Consider the following 20,883-nt stretch of genomic DNA (forward strand, 5'->3'; position numbering starts at 1 on the left):
ATATTAAAAAAAATAGTAGGGCTGCGGTTATGGCTTAGCGGTAGAGCGCTTGCCTGGCATACCTGAGGCATACTGCCTCAGCACCACATATAAATAAATAAATAAAGGTCAATCAACAAATATGTTAAAAAAATAGTAAACACAGATATACTAAGAAAATGAAATACCATCTTTTGTCTGCTCACCTCTTTCCCACAAGATTTAGCTTGAGGTATATTATTCTAAACTTTGTAATGTATATATAAACCACTTCTATAGAAGTGCAATTATACAGTAGTACTATCCAGCAGCCCATCCCCCTCCCTGAGTTCTTTACATCATGCATAGTTTTCCATGCCAATATATGGATATCTGCCTTAACTTATTTCCTATGTATCTCTCATTGTATAGATATGTCTATTTATTCAGTCTCTCTCTCTCTCTCTCTTTTTTTTTTTTTTTTTTTTTTTGTGGTGCTTGGGATTGAACCCAGGGTCTTGTGCATGTGAGGCAAGCACACTACCAACTGAGCTATATCCCCAGCCCTATTCAGTCTCTTTCTGATGAATTTTTTTGTCATTGTTTATTGTTTAGACTCTTTTTTAGCATTGTGAATACCTAGGGTGAGGGGTCTTAAAACTGGGTTTGCATAGCAAGTTAGTGATGTATTTATTTGAAATGACTTCTAGGGGTCAACAGTGGGAGGTAGGGGGATTAGTTTCCCTCAAATCTGCCATGCTTTGTGTTTAAATTTTGATAAGGCTTTTGAAGGTGGCTTTACTTTACCACAAAAGAAAAAATGTGAAACAAATTTATGTATTCTTTACATACTCTGTAATTTCATGTCTGCTTATTAATACAGTGATGAAAAGATTATTTGCAATTACCACTGTTTTCAGCCATTTTATTATATTTGTTTTTGTAAACTTTTTAATACCTAGGAACAATGACTAAGTGCATATAAAAGCACTTTTTAGGTAAATATGTCAGTTTGGTGCTTATCTTGCCCTTTTATGAGTGTGTGTATGTGTGTGTGTGTGAGAGAGAGACCAATGATTGAACCCAGGGGTACTCTACCACTGAGCATCATGCCTAGCCTTCTTTTTATTTTTGTATTTTGAGATAGAATTTTGCTATGTTGCCAAGGGTGGCCTCCAGGCTGGCTTTGAATGGGTGATCCTCCTGCCTCAGCTTTCCTAAATGCTGGGGTTTCAGGCATGTGTCAGTACACATACACCTTTATCCTTCCTCTTTAAACTAAGAATCTCCTTGAATGGAAGTTTTCAAGTCGCTGTTAGAACTTATCGTAAGGTTGCCAGACAAAATGCGGGACATCCAGTTAAATTTGAATTTCAGATAAATAACAGGTAACATTTTACTTTACTTGCCCAAAGTATTACATGGTGCATTGTTCATCTGGAATTTAGACTAATTGGGTAGCCTGTATTTTCTTTGCTGATTTTGTAAATCATAGCTTCTAGAGAATTAGTTTGTGTCAAGACCAACTGAATCTGGATTTCATGCATTTCAATTATTTCATATTTTGATGACTTAAGCAAAGTAATCCCGGGTAGAATAGCAACTGGATGTGTTACTTTTTATTGTTTTATTTTAAAGCAAGAATTCTTGATTCCTTCCTCTTCTTCCCACATTTTCCAATAAAAATAGCTCCTGTATACAATATAAGGCATTGATTATCTGCAAATCTGCATGTAGTGGGCCTCTCTTATCATTTGGCGGAGAAAAAGCTCATGAAGTTACTTCTTGTTATTAAATAGCAAATGTTGACTTTGTGAATACCTGTTAAGGTTAAAAATTGTTGAGTTTTATGGTTCTGTGAACCAAGCTAGAAATACTTAAGTGCTACTTTATGTGAAGTGCATACTGTTGAGGAGGATGTAAACATTGGCTAAGATAAGACTTTTGCTCTCAGATATCCTGCTATTTAGTCAAGGAGTTGGATATGTAAATAATTATAATATAGTACAATGAACAATGATGATATTAGGTAAACAACTTGTTCTAAAAGTATTTGGATGAAAAATTGATTCAGAGTGGGGATTACGGCAACTCCCTGGAATAGATGAAAAGTTTCAGTAGCTGAAAAAGATCTGGATAGATGCAGAGACTACAAAATGACTTGAGCAGAAGTCATGGAAGGGTTCATGTTTAAAAATTAGAGGCGGGCTGGGGATGTGGCTTAAGCAGTAGCGCGCTCGCCTGGCATGTGTGCGGCCCGGGTTCGATCCTCAGCACCACATACAAAACAAAGATGTTGTGTCCGCCGATAACTAAAAAATAAATATTAAACTTCTCTCTCTCTCTCTCCCCCCCCCTCACTCTCTCGCTCTCTCTTAAAAAAAAAAATTAGAGGCAATGCTTATAATCAAACAGCTTCTTTAATGTAGGAAGTAAGATTGTAAAGGCAGTGAATCTTCTGAGGCTGCTGTAATGAAGTACTATAAGATGTATGGGTTAAATAATAGACATTTATCACCTTAACAGTTCTGGAGGCTAGAATTTTGAAATCAGTGTGTTGGCTAATTTGATTCCTTCTAAGGGGTGCAAGTGCAGATTTCTTTGCCTCTCCCCTAGTTTCTAGCTTAATCATCCGTTGGCCTGTAGGTGGTGTTCTCTCTGTACCTCTACATCATTTTCCCTTCACTTTTGTTTGCCACTGTCCAAATTTCCCTTCTTATAAGGAAAGGTATAGTCAGGTTGGATTAGGGCTTATCCTGTGTCATCATAACTTGATCATCTGCAAAGACCCTGTTTCCAAAAAGGACATATTTGTAGCTATTAGGGGTTGGGACTCTTTTTAGGGAGACACAACTCAACCCACAATAGGTGGGGTGAGGGTTATATTCCAGAGAGTTAAAGCCATTGATTAGTACATTAACCTTGCCTTTTAGACAAATGGGGGGGGGTCATCAAAGCTTTTTCTTTGTGCAGAGAAGTAACAGGAGCAAACAGATTTGAAGACTATTGTTACAGTATAATAACAGTCAACACTATATACTTTGTGGTAGATGCTGTGCTAAGTATTTTGTACATATTTTATTTTAGACTCTGTGAAATATGAATATTATAATTTCCTTTTTAAATATGAAAAAACTGAGGTTTAGAGATGAACAGAGTGGGTGAAAGGAAGATGGAGAGATGCTAATCATTTGTTCCATTTAGACATGTTAAGCTTGAAGCGTTGGCTAAATATTCCTGTAGTGATAGTAAGTTGGTAGTTTGGAATTTGGTGGTTCTGAGCCAGGCATGATGGTACATTGCTTGTGTACTTAGATATTTGGGAGTCTGAGGCTGGAGGATAATGAGTTCAAGCCCAGCCTGAGCACAACATAGCCCTGTCTAAAAAAAAAGATTCTGAGTTTGGGTGATGGGTTAAAATGGAGGATAAATTCTCAGTAGTAGTCAGCATAGAGATGCTGTTTGAAATCATAAGAATGGGGCTCTCCTGAGGAGGTAGGCTACAGTAGAATAGAATGGAGTATATAAGATAAATATGTACATTTTAAGAATAATTTTAGAAGAAGCCCACTATATAAATAAATAAATAAATAAATAAATGAAAAAAAAAGGAAAAAGCCACTATCTATTATTCAAGTTAATAGAAATTACCAGCACTTTAGAATAACTGAGTGTTCCCCTCTCTTATATCCCATCTTTGCCCCCAGAGGTGCCATTATCCTGACTTATGTATTATTGTTTTAGTTTTATTTATAGTTATCATACATGAAGATATTCCTAAACAATACTTATTTTGGGGGAAAAAAAAGATGCACCCAGCTGACTTAGGAAAGGGCAGTATTATTTTAAGCTTTCTAGGAGGGGACAGGTGGAATAGTCCAGTAGCAAATTCCCTGAGTTTCATGAGCTCCTCAGATAATCAGTGGCATTATCATGAGTTAGTTCTTGGGGGGCCTAAGGCACATCCTGGTCTGGTGTCCAGCAGTGCTAGAGTATGAACTGGTAGAGCAAAGAGAATGTGGTTCTCAGGCTGGGGATGTATCTCAATTGGTAGAGTGCTTGTCTCCCATGCACAAGGCCCTGGGCTCAATCCCCAGCACCACCAAAAAAAAAAAAAAAAAAAAAAAGAAAGAAAAGAATATGGTTCTCTATTTTTTTTCTCTAAGCTGGGTGGTCTTCTTTCAACACTTTGGAGAAGATCAAAGCAGGCTACATTTTGGGAGTGAAATGAGTATTCTCATCTGATTGAGATAGGAGTCAAGGTGGAGTGAGTAGTACATCGGAATAAGCCAGGTATGGATAAAACGCTGGGATAGGCTTACTTGGGCATTCTGGACTTAGGAATGTCCATGGTTACTTTGACAATGACAACTCATCATGCTGTCTCAGGAGTCACATTACTACCAGATGGACTGGTTGCGTAGCGGACATCCTGGGATCTCTCTTTATAATCTTCCTGAAGATTCCTGCTGTCTTATGTTGGATCTCCTGTATCCTGTACCCAAAATTATCTTCCTTAAAAAAAGTTTATTCTCTCTTTTAATGGGATGTAGTCATCAGTTGCATCTTGAGAAAGGATGGAAGGAAGGTAGATATTTTGAGGTCTGTCGTGTCTAAGAAAATATTTTTGTCTTTCATAAGACAGTTTGGGTGAAGAATTCTAGATTGGAAGTAATTTGCCTTCATAATTTTTAAGAAATCACTTCATTATCATCTTCCTTCTGATATGACTATTGAGAAGTCTGTGTTCTGCTTCTTTGTATGTAACCTGTATTTTTTTTCTAGAATTCTATAGAAACTTCTTTTTGTCCTCAATATTATGATATGTCACAGTAATATGCCTCAGTGTACCTACTTCTCTTAATTTTTTTCTCCTAGATTGTTGGTGAGTTCTATCAAATGGGCAGCTCATATTCTTTATCTCTAGAATTTTTTCTTGATTTATTTCTTAGATTTCTTAAACCTTTTTTTTTGTTCATCTATCTGTCCTTCCTTCCTCCCTACCATTCATCCATTTCCTTTATCTGTAATACTAGTTACTCAGATTTTGGACCTCCTTGGATCCTCTAATAATTGCTGTCTTGTCTTTACTTTATCTTTTTATCAATTGCTCCTGGAGAGTGCTTCAATTTTATCTTCCCATCCTCTATCTTTTCCCTCTCCCTAGAGGCTTTCCTTGAATGTCTAGTAAAGTTTGTCTGCTCATGATTAAAAACAGGAGAGTAAAAAGAGGATTGGAAACTGGTTTAGGTGTGGTCTGATACCTGCAAATGTGCCTCTTGTATCTCAAAGATTCTCGTTGTTTTTCCCTGTCCACAAAGTCAGTCTTTGACTCACTGAGATGAAGGAGAGCTGGTCACCTAGCAGTCATGACGGAAGAGGGCTGGGTCTAGGGACCAAAGTGCTTTCCCATCAACTTCTGTGGAATCTTCCTTATTTTATCCCCTACTGTTTCCCTATAACCTTCTGCCTCTCCATTTCCAGGAGCAGTTGGTGTCCTAGTTTATTTTGTTACCAGCCTGTGATTCGGCTTTCCTGGGTTGGCTAAACCTTCTTGTGCTCATCCATGTGCTTTTAGTCCTGTAAGATTTTGTTGCTCTTATCTCTTCTTTTTGTGAGTTTAGGCGAAAAATAAAAAGTCTTATACTGCAGTTTTAGTGGGCTTTCATGAGAAAGTGAAATTATATGCACATTTTTAATATATCATCTTAATCCTTAAGCTCGGGTTATTTAAAATGTTTGTCTCTTGAGATTTGAAAAGATTAAAGTTAGCCTTTCCATCTCTTTTTTTTTTTTCATTCATATTTATAATACACAAACTCATTGTGTGGGACTGTATGAACTCAAGGATTTGTAAGTGAATCCAGAAATTATGAATAAAAAAGTTGATTGTTTTTTAAATTTGCTCTTGTAGGAAAGTGAAAAGGTTTCTGAATACCCAGCAGTGATTGTGGAGCCAGTGCCAAGTGCCAGATTAGAGCAGGGCTATGCAGCCCAGGTTCTGGTTTATGATGATGAGACTTATATGATGCAAGATGTGGCAGAAGAACAAGAAGTTGAGACCGAGAATGTGGAAACAGGTAGACATCTCACAAAATGTTCATTATTTATACTTTTCTTATTTTGTAAGCTTCAAGATTACTTTTGATTGCCAAATGAATCTTATTGAAGAACCTCTTTTAATACTACTTAGTATAGCTTAGAAACCAGTGAAACATCTCTGTTTAGGGGAATTTATGTAGAAATAATAGAGTTCTACATTGTGATTCTTTGAGATAAAATAGTCTCATTGTAGAGTTTGCAGACAAAATTACAGCTCCATAAGCAAAATTGTTTTATTATTTTTTCTGGGAATGAAAATACTGAACTAGTTGTTATTTACTTATAGAAGTCAATAGACTAGTGTATGAGAGTAACTTTTTTAATTAAAAAAATAAATACGATAGTCTCATTCTATAACTGATTAAGAGTCTTTGACTCAATGCTGATGGAGCAGTGTGAATTTTTTTCCTGTTAGGTCAAAAGTATCTTTGTAATGGTCTGTCAGGTTCCTCTTTTTGTCTTCTTACAAATCTTGGTATCCATCTGTGTGGTAAAATAACTATATATATAACTTGAGATTAATGCGTATTATGATTAAAAGTATTTGATGTTTTTCTGCTCTGTGAGGCCCAATAGCAATCCCTAGGACTGCTAATTTTTCCTGCTTAAAAGTTATTCTCCCTCTTGTTTTATTTTTTTATGAGCTGACAGTTTGAGGTAAAATGGTCTCTACGTTACCTTGCTCTTAAATTACCTTGCTCTTCAGAGCACTGATTATGACTGTTGCTAGCTTGCTGCCGGTGACGTGCTAATCAGATCATTTTATCAAAACAAGGAGCCACACTCTGCATACAACCTTCATGACTATACCTGAGTGGGACCCGATTTACAGAAAAAAAAAGATAGGTAGTACAGCTAAAAGAGTATTATATAAAATGATATTTTGGAGTATATATTAAAAAAAATAAAGACTGATTTTGTTAACAAATTGGAAACTTAGAGAGAGAGAGAGAGAGAACTACTGTGCCAAATTGGCATAAGTAGATAAATGTTTATATTAAAATCCCAGAGCATAGCTGGGAATGGTGGCGCATGCCTGTAATCCCCGTGGCTTGGGAGGCTGAGGCAGGAGAATCTCAAACCCAGCCTCAGTTCAAAGCCAGCCTTAGCAAAAGCAAAGTGCTGAGCAACTCAGTGAGACCCTACCTTTAAATAAAATACAAAATAGGGCTGTGGATGTGGCTCAGTGGTTGAGTGCCCCTGAGTTCAAACTCCAGTACCCCATTTACACATTAAAAAAAAAATCTCCGAGCGTTTCAGACAAATGTTTAGTCGCCCCCCCTCCTCAAAAAAGAGTGGAGTCTGTGCTGTCCAAGCTAGCTTTGAACTCCTGGGCTCAAGTGATCCTCCTGCCTCAGCCTCCCAAGTAACTATAGATATAAACATTATTCCAGCCACTGGAGAGGCACAAGTACTTTCCACTGTATTTGACTCCAGATGTTATTAACTGTAAGCTGACTGTAAATGTTTAATTGACTTACATTAATTCAGGTTAAAAACGCTTTTTAATAGAAAGTGAATGTAAACCACTTAAGGGATTTAATTTTGTTAGTCTTCTTGAAATGTGGGTGATGATGTCATTTATAGGGTAGAGGGAGTGATTATGATATTTAAAAGGAAGATATGGGAAATCTGGGTCAGAGAACAGTTGTGATTTTTTTAAGAAGTAGTTGTTTAATAATACTTCATAATTTTTTTTAGATTTATTTTTCTTTTATGCTAGAAAGGATGAAAGTACTTCAGAAGTTCATCTTATACATTTAATTCCATTCTGGCTCATGAATTTTAATGTAACTTTGTGAAGATTATTAATAGTCATAGATTGGTTTTTAAATCAGCAAATCTGGGCTTAATTTTGTTTCTATTAAAGAGTCACATTTTTAAATGAATTAAAATCTGAATAAATTTTCATTCTTCTGATATCCAGATCATACATGGATGGGTAAATGTTGTTATGACTTACTCTAATGTATGTTGGCCATTTATACTTTTTTAGTTGTTTTTTACAGGGCTGAGTATGTTGGCCATTTAGATAATGAATTGGGATCAAGTTAATTTCTCATGACAATAAAAGTTTTATAACTTAAATTCCAAATATGTGTAAGTTTTAGAGAAGAAACTGGGAAGAAAAGGAAAGGAATTATTTATAAGATGGCAGTTCTTATTTGATGAATTGGGGTAATTGAGATCTGACCTCTAAGAAACACTTCCTGAAATCCTTCTACTATAATTTAGGTTATACAAAGTGTTCACAGTTATATTTATAAACCCGATGTTACAGTTCACTACATGTTCACATTGAAGTTTTTCTTTTATTCCTGTATACACATACATGTATGTTCATACCATAAACAGTGTTCTCATTGTTATTCAGGTAGGGGTACTAAAATTATATAATGACTGGCATCTAACCATCTTCATTATTTTGTGTATAAAAGTGTTTCACATTTTGTTAATGGTAATTATGGGCTTTTTTGCTGCTGCCACCCCTGACCCCCACCTTATTATTATTATTTTTTTGGTTGGTGGGGGCAGAGCTGAGGATTGACCCAGGGCCTTGTGCATGCTGGGCAAAATTTCACCACTGAGCTATATCACCATTTTTTTTTCTTCTCATAGATTAAAAGTTTATTTTTTCCCTCAAATCACTTATGTGTAATACTGATGATCTCTTAAACTTTATAGGAAAAAACAAATAATTTGAAATTTAAAAAATAGGTATATTCATCTAAACCTTTAAGAAATTATTTGTCATGACAGATTTAGATTAGTAATCATCAGAGCCTTTGAGGAATGATTGTGAAATATGAAGGGGGATCTTGACTCTGACAGCCCTGAAATAACTTCGCCAGAGACTGTAGACTCTACTGGTTCAGGGCCTGTTTGTAGATGAATGTGATGAGTGTTGGGAGGAGAGGAGTTTCTTGGATTCTCTACAGAGAGTTGAAAATGCAGGTTTTCATGTTCACATTATTAAAAATTACATAAATATAGATATAAGTTTAATTGAATCTCAAGAGTTAGTAATTAAGCATATAAGGAAGTAGAAAGACTTGCAAGGTTTGGAGTAGAAAGTACTATGGAATTAGTGTCTGAGTGGCTATAGGCTGAATGGTAGGGGAAACTATGAGGTAGGAAAAGTAGCTATTGTCAGATGAGTTGAGAAATAGTAAAACAAGGTAGTAGTAATAGAAACAGGAGAGGCTTATATAAACAGTATGACTGTGAAGATTTAACAGTACTTGACATAACAGGTAAAGGAGGAGCCATAGTCAGCAACAGTATTTCTCTATTCTTTGACCAGAAGTGATAGCAATGTTATGTAGGGATTTGAGGAGTACAAAACTGTTTGGGAAGCAAGTAAGTTTGGTAATAGTCATTTTGATTGTGAGTTGAAACAGAACATATAAGAAGGAATATTTAGATAATTAAAGATATATAAAGTGTGTAGTCAGGGTCCCATGACAAAAGAGTTGCCATGTTCAAGTTAATATAATTTATGGACTATTTTAATAAAGGACTAGTTAAGAACATATGGGTAAGCTTAGGGTGATCAGAAGAGAGACAGCATTCCTCCATAGCTAGAAGGAGCAGCTGTTTCTGTCCTTTGGCTCAAGGGTTCAGGGGATGGAGGAACTGACTACTAGAATCAGAAGTAGCAGCTCTGGAGAAAACTCAACTTGGGAGATTCTGAAACCTTCATCAAAGGACACAGCTAGTTGGAGGGCAGTACCACACAAAGGGAACCTGGGATTAAGTGCCCTGATTTTCATTCTCCTCCTTATCTGTAACCCCTGGCCAGAGCACTCCATTAACCAAAGCATTTCTGAAGCCACATGAGCCTTGTACATGAAGTCAATCTCCTGGGATAGAGAAATGTGGATAGTAGACCAGGAGGGACAAATGGAAGCTGACTAATACAACTGAAACTTAGCAAAGTAAGGTCCAGGAGAGACTGATTTGGGCTTATCATTTGAAGCTGTGGGAAATAAATGAGATCTCCAAGAGAAGAGGTACTGAAGAGAGTTACCTATGGGAAGATACTTAGATTCTGTATTTGTCTCTGTGCTAGAGAACAAGAGGACAGAGAATTAATTAATAATCTTAGGGATGCTTCCCCCCACCTTAGGTACCAGGGATGGAACCCAGGGCCTCATACATGCTGGGTAAGCACTCTACCACTGAGCCACATCCCCAGCCCACGGGAATGCTTATATTTTGGAGAACAGGAAGAAGAGTCAAAGAGTAATCAAATATAGAAAATCTTGGGTAACTCTTTCTGAGTTTGGTTCCCCCCCAACCCATCCTCCCACCTTTTAAGTAACTTTCTTCAGTAGGAAAGGGAAGAATATTATTGATTCTGGTTAGTTAGTTCCAGGTTTAGATTTCTGCTTTGTCACTTAATTGGCAGCTTTTAAACTTTTCAGTGTTTCTCTGTCATAAAATATAGGAATTCGAGGTTGTGAGGATTCCATAAAATAAATACTTGAAACACAATGCTTGTGAGTAAAAGTTCCCTTGCCTTGATTCCTGCCTTTCTGTGTGCCTTAAACACAGAACATTGTTTAACTTTGTTTACATCTCTGTAGTCTTTCCCCCTTTCCTCTTAACTTCCACGTTTTAAAAAGACAAACACTTTATGCCTTTCCTCTATACTTTTTCCTTATCATTCATCCCTTAAGTTATTGTGCTCTGGCATCTACACTTATTTTCCTTAAGCGCTTTGTTTACCAATTTTCAAAGGCCACTCCTTTGCCAAATTCAGTGGTTTAAGGAAACATCCAGAAGTAGATGCTTCATCATAATCTGGCCTTCTTATCTGTAGAAACACTGTAGCCTCCTGGCTCTTTTCCTTACTGCCTCTGGCATGGACTGTGCTATTTATTTATGCTTTAGTTTCCTTTATTCATAACATGCTCTGGTATCATCTTGATCTGCTCAGCTGTGTGAAACTTTCCACAACTATTGAGGCCTACATTAAACATTCTCTTTTCTGATTGTTATCCATCTGGATTTAGGTACTTATATTTTTCTTGCATATACTCTTTTGTTTTCCCTGTGAGTGTATAAGCACCATGAAAATGAAGGTCATATTTTTTTTCTATTTGAATATAGTGTTGAACATTGAACATATAATAGCTAGTTAGGCAATACTGAAAAATTGAATCCCTCCCAAATTTGATACTAGGGATTAAACCCAGGGATGCTCAACCACTGAGCCACATCTCCAGCCCTTTTTAATTTTTATTTTGAGACAGTGTCTCTCTAAATTGCAGAGCTTGCAATCCTCCTTCCTCAGCCTGAGCTACTGGGATTACAGGCGTGTGCCACCATGCCTGACCTGTAAAATCTTAAACATATTTTCTTTTTGTAAATATGCTAAATATCGAGTGCCCTAAGTTATTTAAAATGTTAAAGGGTAGTCTTAACAAAAGTCTTAACAAAAGATGGCTATACCAATATAGCCATCTAATGTATTATGTCAAAGCCATAATGTTGCTTTTGTCTCATAATGTTGTATTTAGATGAGCTCTTGTCTCATAATCGTAGTTGGTTTTAATCATTCTTGGTTATACTAAGTTTGATTTTTCTTCTTATCATAAAAGCAATATATGCTCAGTGGAAAAACTGGAGAGTATTACAAACTGAAAATCATCGCCCATGATCTTACCAATAAGGAGATGATGACTTTTTTGTTTCCAAATGACTTTAATCTGGTACGGTCGTGTTTGAGGTTTTTTTTTTTTTTTTGTGTGTGTGTGTGTGTGTGGTTGGTTGTTGATATAAGGTCTTGCTGTTTGCCCAGACTGACCCTAATTCTGGCCTCAAGTGATCCTCCTGTCCTCAGCTTCCTGAGTAGTAGAGATTATAGAGCAGACCATAGATCACCATGCCCAGCTGATCACTGCATATTTTTAATATTTTTAACATTTCTTTCTATTCTTCTTGTAAACGTATATTTTGAACATAATTACTCTGTATTATATAATACAAGTAGACTTACTCTCTTTACTAATAAACCTTGGCAGCAAAGTAGTTCTTAACTTCTTGCTTCTCTCTTCTGATCTATAGAGATAGGACTTTGCTTTTTTTCCTCCCGTTTTTTATTAGTGCATTATAATTATACATAATAATTATATTAATTATTACATGTTTGTGCATGCACACAGTAAAACAATATGATGTGGTCTGTATTATGGCCCTTTCCCCTCTTCCTCCCCTCTTTTCTCTCCATGGTTCCCTTCTTCCACTCTATTATCTCCTAGGACTTTTTTTTTGCACAGCTGGAGTTTGAACCCAGGGTCTCACACATGCTAAGCAAGTGCTCCTAAGTTGTTCTTATAGTTAATGATCAAGAAAGCTTAAAAACAAAAAATAAAACAAAACAATAACAAAAAACTTCTTTTAATAACAAGGAAAAATTGTATTTAAAGATTAGTTGAAAAGACAGATGAATAAGAATTTTAACATAATTCAATAAAAAAATCAATGCTTATTTTTTTTAACAAATGAAAGTTTTGGTTTTTAAAATGTGGTTTTAAAAAATAAAAAAATTTATCAATTGAATATTAAGAAGCCCAATTTCTTTCTTAAAGAATCTCAGGAATCCTAGTTTGACTTAATGATAAGCTGTGAGTGATAACATTTATATTTGTTATACCATCAGAAATCCTCCCTGTGGCACAAAAGGACGCTTTTAATTAGAAAATATTGTTGCCACAGGGAGGTAGAAGATCGACATGAAAAACTGGGGATCTGAAAAGGAGCCCCTACCCTAGGATTACCTGAAGGTGAAACAGATTGAGCCAGAAGGAAGACAATGCTGGTAGGTTGGTTTTAATTTTTTCAGAATGTTTACAGTTTAACATTTAATTAAAATTTCTTCATCTACCTATAGTACTTTTTTGTTTAAAGGGCAACAATAATACCTCCTTAAGGAGGGAAATATAATAAAATAGTGTTTTCCTTCATGAACGGTTTGCTATTTGAGTCACCCCTCACCTTGCTCCTAATAATTGCTTCTTTTCTAGATAAAGGTGTAGGGCAACTTCATACATCTCTTTCTTTGGAAGCTGCTATTGACTAAACATCTTCAAGTCTTTCTTTTTTCCTTTTTGCTTTTGTTATTTTCTCTTCTCATCTAGATAGTTTCTAAATTTTTTAAAATGTTTTCTTCCAGTTATCTATTTTCTTTTTTTTAACTTTTTTTTTTTTTTTTTGGTTGATGAACCTTTATTTTATTTATTTATGTGCGGTGCTGAGAATTTAACCCAGTGCCTCACACATACTAGGCAAGTGAAATACTGCTGAGCCCCAGGTCCAGCCCTAGGTACCTATTTTCTTGATTTAGCCACAGATTTTCTTTTATTTTAAAATTTTATCTATCTATCTATTTATTTATTTATTAAAGTGGTGCAGAGGATTGAACCCAGTGCCTCACATATGCCAGGGCAAGTGCTCTACCACTGAGCTACAATGTACCCCAAGCCTAGCCATAGATGAAATGGCAAAATGTGAACCGTAAGTGTATTGAGTTTTCATTCTAGAATTGTTTGAATTATACTTGTACTGTGATTTCAGTTAGAAAGCAATATTGGAAAAAGTTTTTTAATATTTTAATAACCGAATTTCATTTAGTCTAAGATGCCAACAATGGTAAGAAACGTTATTTTTGTATCACTAAAAGAGAAAGAAACTGCCAATTATACATTCTAAGAGACCATCAATTATAAGATACATCCTGGTTTCAGACATGGTAAAATTTTAAAAAAATGTGCATCTTAGAATTAATGAAATAGGATATCATGGAATTATGAGTTTTCTCCCAAACTCTCATTTACTTGGAATTAGACATCAAAACATCTGGCTTCTGAAAATGGGTATGAGTTGCTGTATGGAAATCCTAATGTGTGCTGAGAAAGCTCTCTGAATTCTTTATTGTCTTTTTAAAAAATATTTTTTAGATGTTGATGTATTTATTATATTAATTTATTTATATGTGGTGCTTAGAATTAAACCCAGTGTCTTACACATGAGGCAAGCACTCTACCACTGAACCACAACTCCAGCCCCTATTGTCTTTTTTTTTTTAATATATTTTTTTTAGTTGTCGAGGGACTTTGATTTTTTTTTTTTTTATTTATCTATATGAGATACTGAGAATTGAACCCAGTGCCTCATGCATGCTAGGCAAGTGCTCTTCCACTAAGCTACAACTCCAGTTCCCCTTTATTGTCTTCTAAGAGAGAATATTTAAAATAAATAATTTAACTACATTGTTTAAAAGCATACAAACTAACAATAAGGTATTAGATTATGGAGAGAGAGATTTTTTTTTTTTTTCCCTCTACTGGGGATTGAACCCAGTGGTATTCTACCACTGAGCTTACACATCCCTAGGTTTCCCTTCCCTTTTAATTTTGAGACAGTCTTGCTAAATTGCCCAGGCTGGACTCATACTTGTGATCTTCTGCCTTAGCCTCCTGACTCACTGGGATTACAGATGTGTGCCACTACTACCAGCTGAGATAGAAGAGTAAAAAGAACTTCAATATGACATATTTACTTCAATAAATAGAGTTTCATTCAGGTTGAGTGTCACTTTTCAATGGGATTCTGTGGTCTAAAAAGAAAATTAAATAAAGAGTCATAGTAGGTACCATGAGCAAAATTACATATGAAAGAGCTGTGCTTTGAGCCTGTACAATTAAATGTAAATAAAAATGCTTTATAAGCCAGGTACGATGGTACACTTGTAATCCCAGCGGCTCGGGAGGCTGAGGTAGAAGAATCTTGAGTTCAAAGCCAGCCTCAGCAAAAGCAAGATGCTGAGTAATTCAGTGAGACCCTGTCTCTAAATAAAATACAAAATAGGGCTGGAGATGTGGCTCAGTTGTCAAGTGCCCCTGAGTACCTGGGTACCCTCCCCCCTAAAAAAAGACAACAAGGGCTTTATGATGGAATCTTTTTTTAAAAAAAGTAATATACAATATACAATATTTAAAACAGGAAAAGAGCTGTGAAAGACTCAATGCCCATGTACCTACTCCCAAAATTAATTAAACATTGGAGGAGTATTAGTTTGAATTCCTTTTGTGTAACCTGATCTAATATATTCCTCTTTACTTTTTCCTTAAGATACCTACTATCCTGTTTTGATATTAATAGAATTATGAAAATCCCAGATAAGTGAGCTTTAACATTGCTAAAAAAGAAGTTACCTTTCAGTTCAACAAGTTTTGGAAGGGGGTAGCATATTAGGTACCAGTTTATACTTTTATAAGGATTTAGATAGGTAGTGATTTACATCCAAATCTCTGAAGCAAGGCAGTTGTTCCAAGATAGAGAGGGAGTTGATTTAAAGCATGAACTAGACTGCCACTCAGTAGGGATATGAGAAAGAATTCAGGTGTAAGTTACATATATAAACCATATTTCTTTTTATGACCTGTGTCAATTTTGAGATCCTATTTATAAATAACGTCATACTATGGCAGCATGAATTAGCTTATGACATGGGTATCAGGTCACTTTCTTAATTAGAAGGATGTTTCATGAAATTGAAGATCTGGCTTTTTTGGTACCCAGATTTAATCTTAAGTTAGCTGTATTTCATGGTATATACAAACATTTCATCTTTGGATAGCTTTCTCTGGTTACAACACGAATCAGGCAAGAACATATGGCACAACTATTGTGTTGTTTTGGGGAAGGATTGGGACCTCAAAACGTGCTCTACTGATGGTCAGTGGCTTCATCCTATTTTGATACCTGAAGAGTCTTAGTTTTAGTATTGAGATTGGGTAGCTTTTTCTTCTGTTATGCTAGTGGCACAGGCATTACTTAGCTTTGACTATAAATTCTTCAAACTTTAAATATTTTCTTTGAGTTGATATAGCTAGTACATGCTCATATCAAAGATAGCAATGTTTTCCAAGATGATTTACATATCTCATTAACTGTTAGACAAAAATGGAATCTTTGGGCTAAGCATGGTGGCACATGCCTGTACTCCCAACTACTAGGAAGGCAAAGGTACAAGGATCGCAATTTAGCAAGGCTCTAGGCAACTTAGCGACATCCTGTCTCAAAATAGAAAGGAGTGGGGATGTAGCTTAGTAGTTAAGCACTCCTGTATTCAATTTCCAGTACCAAAAAAAAGGGGGGCGGTGGGGGGGATGTAGCTCAGTGGTAGAGAACTTGCCTAGCAAGCAAGAGGCCCTGGTTTTAATCTTCAGCACCACAAAAAACAAACAAACAAACAACTAGAATTATTGATTCAATAAATTAGAAAATTTGGGGTGAATTAAATAGATTTATTTACAGCAAGACTTTTTAGAGGTTTTCATATGCAAATGTGAATTGTGATTTTTAAAGAAAAGGTATGTCTTTTTTAGAGAACATTACATCTCTTAAGACTAAGTCTTACAGATTAGTTTTCTGTCCTTAGAGTAATACTACTTAGTGCCAGTGTACTGCAGGCATAAGTAGACAATAGGGCTGATGATTCTCCTTTATAATAAACTGCACATATTTAGCTGTTTAACTTCTTTTTTAAGTTTGTCACTTCTTAATGCTGCTTTTCTCATTGCCTAGTAGTGTATCCCCCACTGCCTGCCCAGATTTAGATTTTATAAGTTTGTATATGAGAGAGAGTTAAATACTATGTGTTAGGATTATTGGCCAGACCCTAAATGATCTTTTTTTTTTTTTTTTAAAGAGAGAGAGAGAGAACTTTTCAACATTTATTTTTTAGTTTTCGGTGGACAGAACATCTTTTATTTTTATGTGGTGCTGAGGATCGGACCCAGTGCCCCGTGCATGCCAGGCGAGTGCGTTACCACTTGAGCCACATCCCCAGCCCCCTAAATGATCTTACATTAGTGATCAGAATTAAGTTTTGGACCAAGAAACTACTGCCATTAGCTTCCCTTTATTTATTTACTTATTTACGCAGTGCTGGAGAGCAAACCCTCATGTGTGCCTCATGCGTGCTAGGTGAGCATTCTACCACGGAGCCGAGCCCCCTGCTTTCCTTTTCGAAGTTGCTGAAACATCTTGAAAAAAGTAAAGTTGGTTGGTTATCTGTGGGGATGATGCTTCTTTATGATCCTCTCCTTAAGGTCTATGTGGGCTTTTTCAGAGAGAGAACACGATACCTGTGACAGAAGGTTTTTTCCATTAAGTAAAGAAGAGGTGCTATGGTGCTTTTTCCCACCACTGCCATCAGCACTACTGTAACAGTTCCTGGAAAGTGGGCAGGAAGCATGCTTATCCTACTATGGTTGTTAAAGCTTAAGTTTCAGTATGAACGTTTCCATCCCACTCATTTGTGTCTTCTGGCATCTTCCTTAAGCAGCCAGTTTCTCAGTTCTTTGATCTTATTTTCTACCGGCAGACGTTTACCTGTTTGATAAAGCTTAGCCTGTTCTCAGAGCTGGGTGGTTTGTTGCCTTCTGTCTGCCATTCTCAACTTGTCTTGCTATTTTGGGAATCCTTTTTTAGTCAATTTATGTCATTTTTACAAAGATTTTAAAAATATAGAAACAGGAGCGAATTTCAGGGGTAATCTAGTCCAGTTCTTAAAAGGTGCCAGAGCTAGTTAGCAGTGGAACTAGTCCAGAAACCCTGGTCTTCTGATTCCCAGGACAGGTTCTTTCTGTTCTAAAGTACTGCTGAAAGATTCTTTATTCTTTACTTTTCAGTAGGCCTCCATAAAACAAGTATTAATAGTGTTATGAATTTGTTTTCCTACCAGATACTAAAACAGAATCATGTCCCCTTTCTACTTTTTTTTTAATATTTATTTTTTAGGTGTAGATGGACATAACACAGTGCCTTTATTTTTATGTGGTGCTGAGGATCGAACCTGGGTCCCACCCGTGCTAGGTGAGCACTCTACTGCTGAGCCACAATCCCAGCCCCACTTTCTACTTTTAATATTTATGTCACCTTGAGGAAATCACTTAGTTTTTCTTAGTATGAATTTTTTTATCTCCAAAATGGGAAGTATCATTATCTTTCACTGTTGTGAAAATTAATAAAAAATATGTTTAGCATGGTGTTGACATTAGAAAAACTTCATCCATTCTTCATGCTGCTGCTAGCATAAGCTTTTGAAAACAATTATCATTTTCCTTCATAAAGCCCTTTTATTAATTATTAAGACATAACTGGAAAAAATGAAATGCCTTAGAAAGGTATGCTGTTGCTGGGCATGTAGAATGTGTGCTTAGCATGTGTGAGACCCTCAGTTTAATTTCCAGTGTGTGTGTGCGTGTGTGCACACATGTGCTGTGCGCACGCACACACACACACACATATACACACTCAGATCAGAGAAAGACATAAGACTTTGATACACTACCATATTATATTCACCTTTCCTTTTTCAGCTCTTATCACTTCTTTGTGTGTGATTCACTAACTTCCAAAACTTTCTAAGACTTAGTTTCAAGTAGGATGACTATATTTACTAAAAATATAGCCCCTCCCACTTTTATCTGGTTAGTTTTTCAAAATCTGTGGTCAGATATCTCTAGGAAGAGTTTCTTGATCCTTTCATGATTGATCAGTTTAATTATGGGAGTCTTATGTCTGCCTGTAGTGTTATATTTGGTAGGTGTGTCATATTACCTTTCTAAAATTCAAATTTGAATTTAGATTACCTAAATGTTTCTGATGAGATTAAGGAACTTAGGAGAATTCTGTTTATCTGCTGAGAGATGCTTTTATTTAATTCCTCTATAATGTGAAAAATTCCCAATTGAATGGTAAGATGTCTCTGTCACTTTTAATTATGATTTTCAACTATTGATTATTATTACTTTTAATGCTGTTTTTTGATTTTTAAAAAAACATTTTTTTAAGTTGTCGATGGACACAATACCTTTATTTTATGTGTTTGTTTGTATATGGTGCTGGGGATTGAGCCCAGTGCCTCATGCATGCCAGGTAAGCGCTCTGCCACTGAGCTACAACCCTGGCCCCTTGTTTTTTGATTTTAATGGAACTTTTTAAACCCAAATGGGTTCAGAGGGGACAGCAGGAGGTGGGGTGAGTATGAACATCTTTCTGCCAAAAGGCTTCTTCAGATTCTTAATCTTTTACCTGTTAATATTTGAGGTTTTTTTCAGTCTTTTTGTATCATGAGCCTCTTTGGCCATAGGGCAAAGCCTATGAACCTTCTTTCAGAATAACATTTTAAAATATAAAGTAAAAGTACCTAGCAGTATAAGGGAGTCAAATAATGGACAATTATCAAACTATTTTAAATTGTGATATCAGTGAATGTGCTGCTTATTCCCTTAAGTACAGCGGCCCAATGGCAGATCTTATATGCTGCTGTAGTTTCAGGTAGGATGACCATAACTATTTTGAGATATCTCTAACAAATGTAATATAGTGTGAAAATATCTGTGGTTTTTATTGATCATAAGGTTGTAGGTATGTTCAAACTACTGTGGTTTGTACTTTTATTTAAAATTTAAGTACTAGCTGAATATAATGGTGTCTGCCTGTCATCCTAGCAACTTGGGAAGGCAGCAGCAGGAGTATTGCAAGTTTGAGGCCAGCCTCAGCAACTTAATGAGGCCCTAAGCAACTTAGTGAGACCTTGTCTCAAAATTAAAAAAGGGCTGGGGTTGTGGTTCAATACTTGGTACAGAGGGGACAAAAAAAAAAAAAAAACAAAGAAAGAAACTGTTGAAATTAAAGTGCTAAATTTCATTAGAAGCTGAAAGCTTGTTTTCTGATCTCATCCATTTGTTATTTTAATTGTCATCTACTTTTTCATCATTCTTTCTTGCTGTGTTCTGCCCTGCTTCTGTTCTCCTTTTTCTAATAATCCATAGTAGGGATCTGACATCTATATTAAATGTATCACATACTAAGTACAGTTTTATGATACCTGCTGGTTTTTAAGGGGGTAAAAAAGCTTTTTATATGTAATGGTAGTTTTCTATGTCTTTTAATTGATAGACTTCATATAATTTCTTTGACCATTTGAATATTTAGTATTTCTTTAAAGGTCCATTCAATATTTTGTGACTTCTTTGTTGGTTTGAAATTTCATTTATCTTCATAGCATAAATTTCTGTGGCCAGTGGTTTTCTAACTTGAGCTCACATTAGACTTATTTGAAGGACTTGTGTAAAGATTGCTGGTCCATAATAGCTGTTATTCATTCATTCTTTCATTTGTTCATTCATTCATTCATTTATTTATTTTGAGATGAGGTCTGAGTGTGTTGCCCAGGCTGGTCTTGAACTTTGGGTTCAAGCCATTTCATCAGCCTTCCTAGTAGCTGGGACTATAAGTTCATGGCACTGTCCCCCGGCTTGACCAGGATTTCCGATTCAGAGGGTCTGTAGTGGGACTTGAAAATCTGCATTTCTAACAAGTCCCCAGATGATACTTGATGCTATTGGCTTAAGGAACTGTCTTTGGAAATTATTACCCTAGGCTATTGGGAATGGCATCACCAAAAGAGCTTCTGACACTGTGAAAACCCAGTTACCGCTGCAGGTACTTGCTGTATTCTGATAGCCACTAAAGCTTTTTTTTTTTTTTAAATACTTTTTTTTAGTTGTTGATGGACTTTGTTTTATTCATTTATTTATATGCGGTTCTGAGAATTGAACCCAGTGCCTCACACATGTGAAGTAAGTGCTCAACCACTGAGCCACAACCCCAGCCCTAAAGCTTATTATTGAGGGGTAAAAAGACAGTAAAGTTCTTTCAGGTATATGAGAGGATAAAATACATTACTACTTTCAATTAATTCATTGATAAATGTTCATTGAATACCTACTGTGTGTCAGG

The 20,883-nt window shown here is 35.9% G+C and overlaps 1 protein-coding gene across 6 annotated transcripts in view; it reads left to right on the plus strand.

Annotated features, from left to right (window-relative positions):
• Elf2 (E74 like ETS transcription factor 2) overlaps positions 1–20,883 on the plus strand; it is a 99,524-nt gene that overhangs the window by 38,857 nt on the left and 39,784 nt on the right. For 4 of the 6 annotated variants that reach the window (XM_046459534.2, XM_046459535.2, XM_046459531.2 and 1 more), the window contains exon 4: positions 5,873–6,038. In XM_046459534.2, the coding sequence (XP_046315490.1) occupies positions 5,873–6,038 (166 nt within the window). Of the gene's footprint in view, positions 1–5,872; positions 6,039–12,783; positions 12,887–20,883 lie in introns of those variants that run through there. The other 2 variants (XM_046459540.2, XM_058584059.1) reach the window with 1 other exon arrangement.

The sequence above is a fragment of the Marmota monax genome, unplaced genomic scaffold (assembly GCF_021218885.2).
Source record: "Marmota monax isolate L192 unplaced genomic scaffold, Marmota_monax_Labrador192_F-V1.1 WCK01_AAM20220418_F8-fsc00039, whole genome shotgun sequence".
Taxonomy (NCBI): Eukaryota; Metazoa; Chordata; class Mammalia; order Rodentia; family Sciuridae; genus Marmota; species Marmota monax.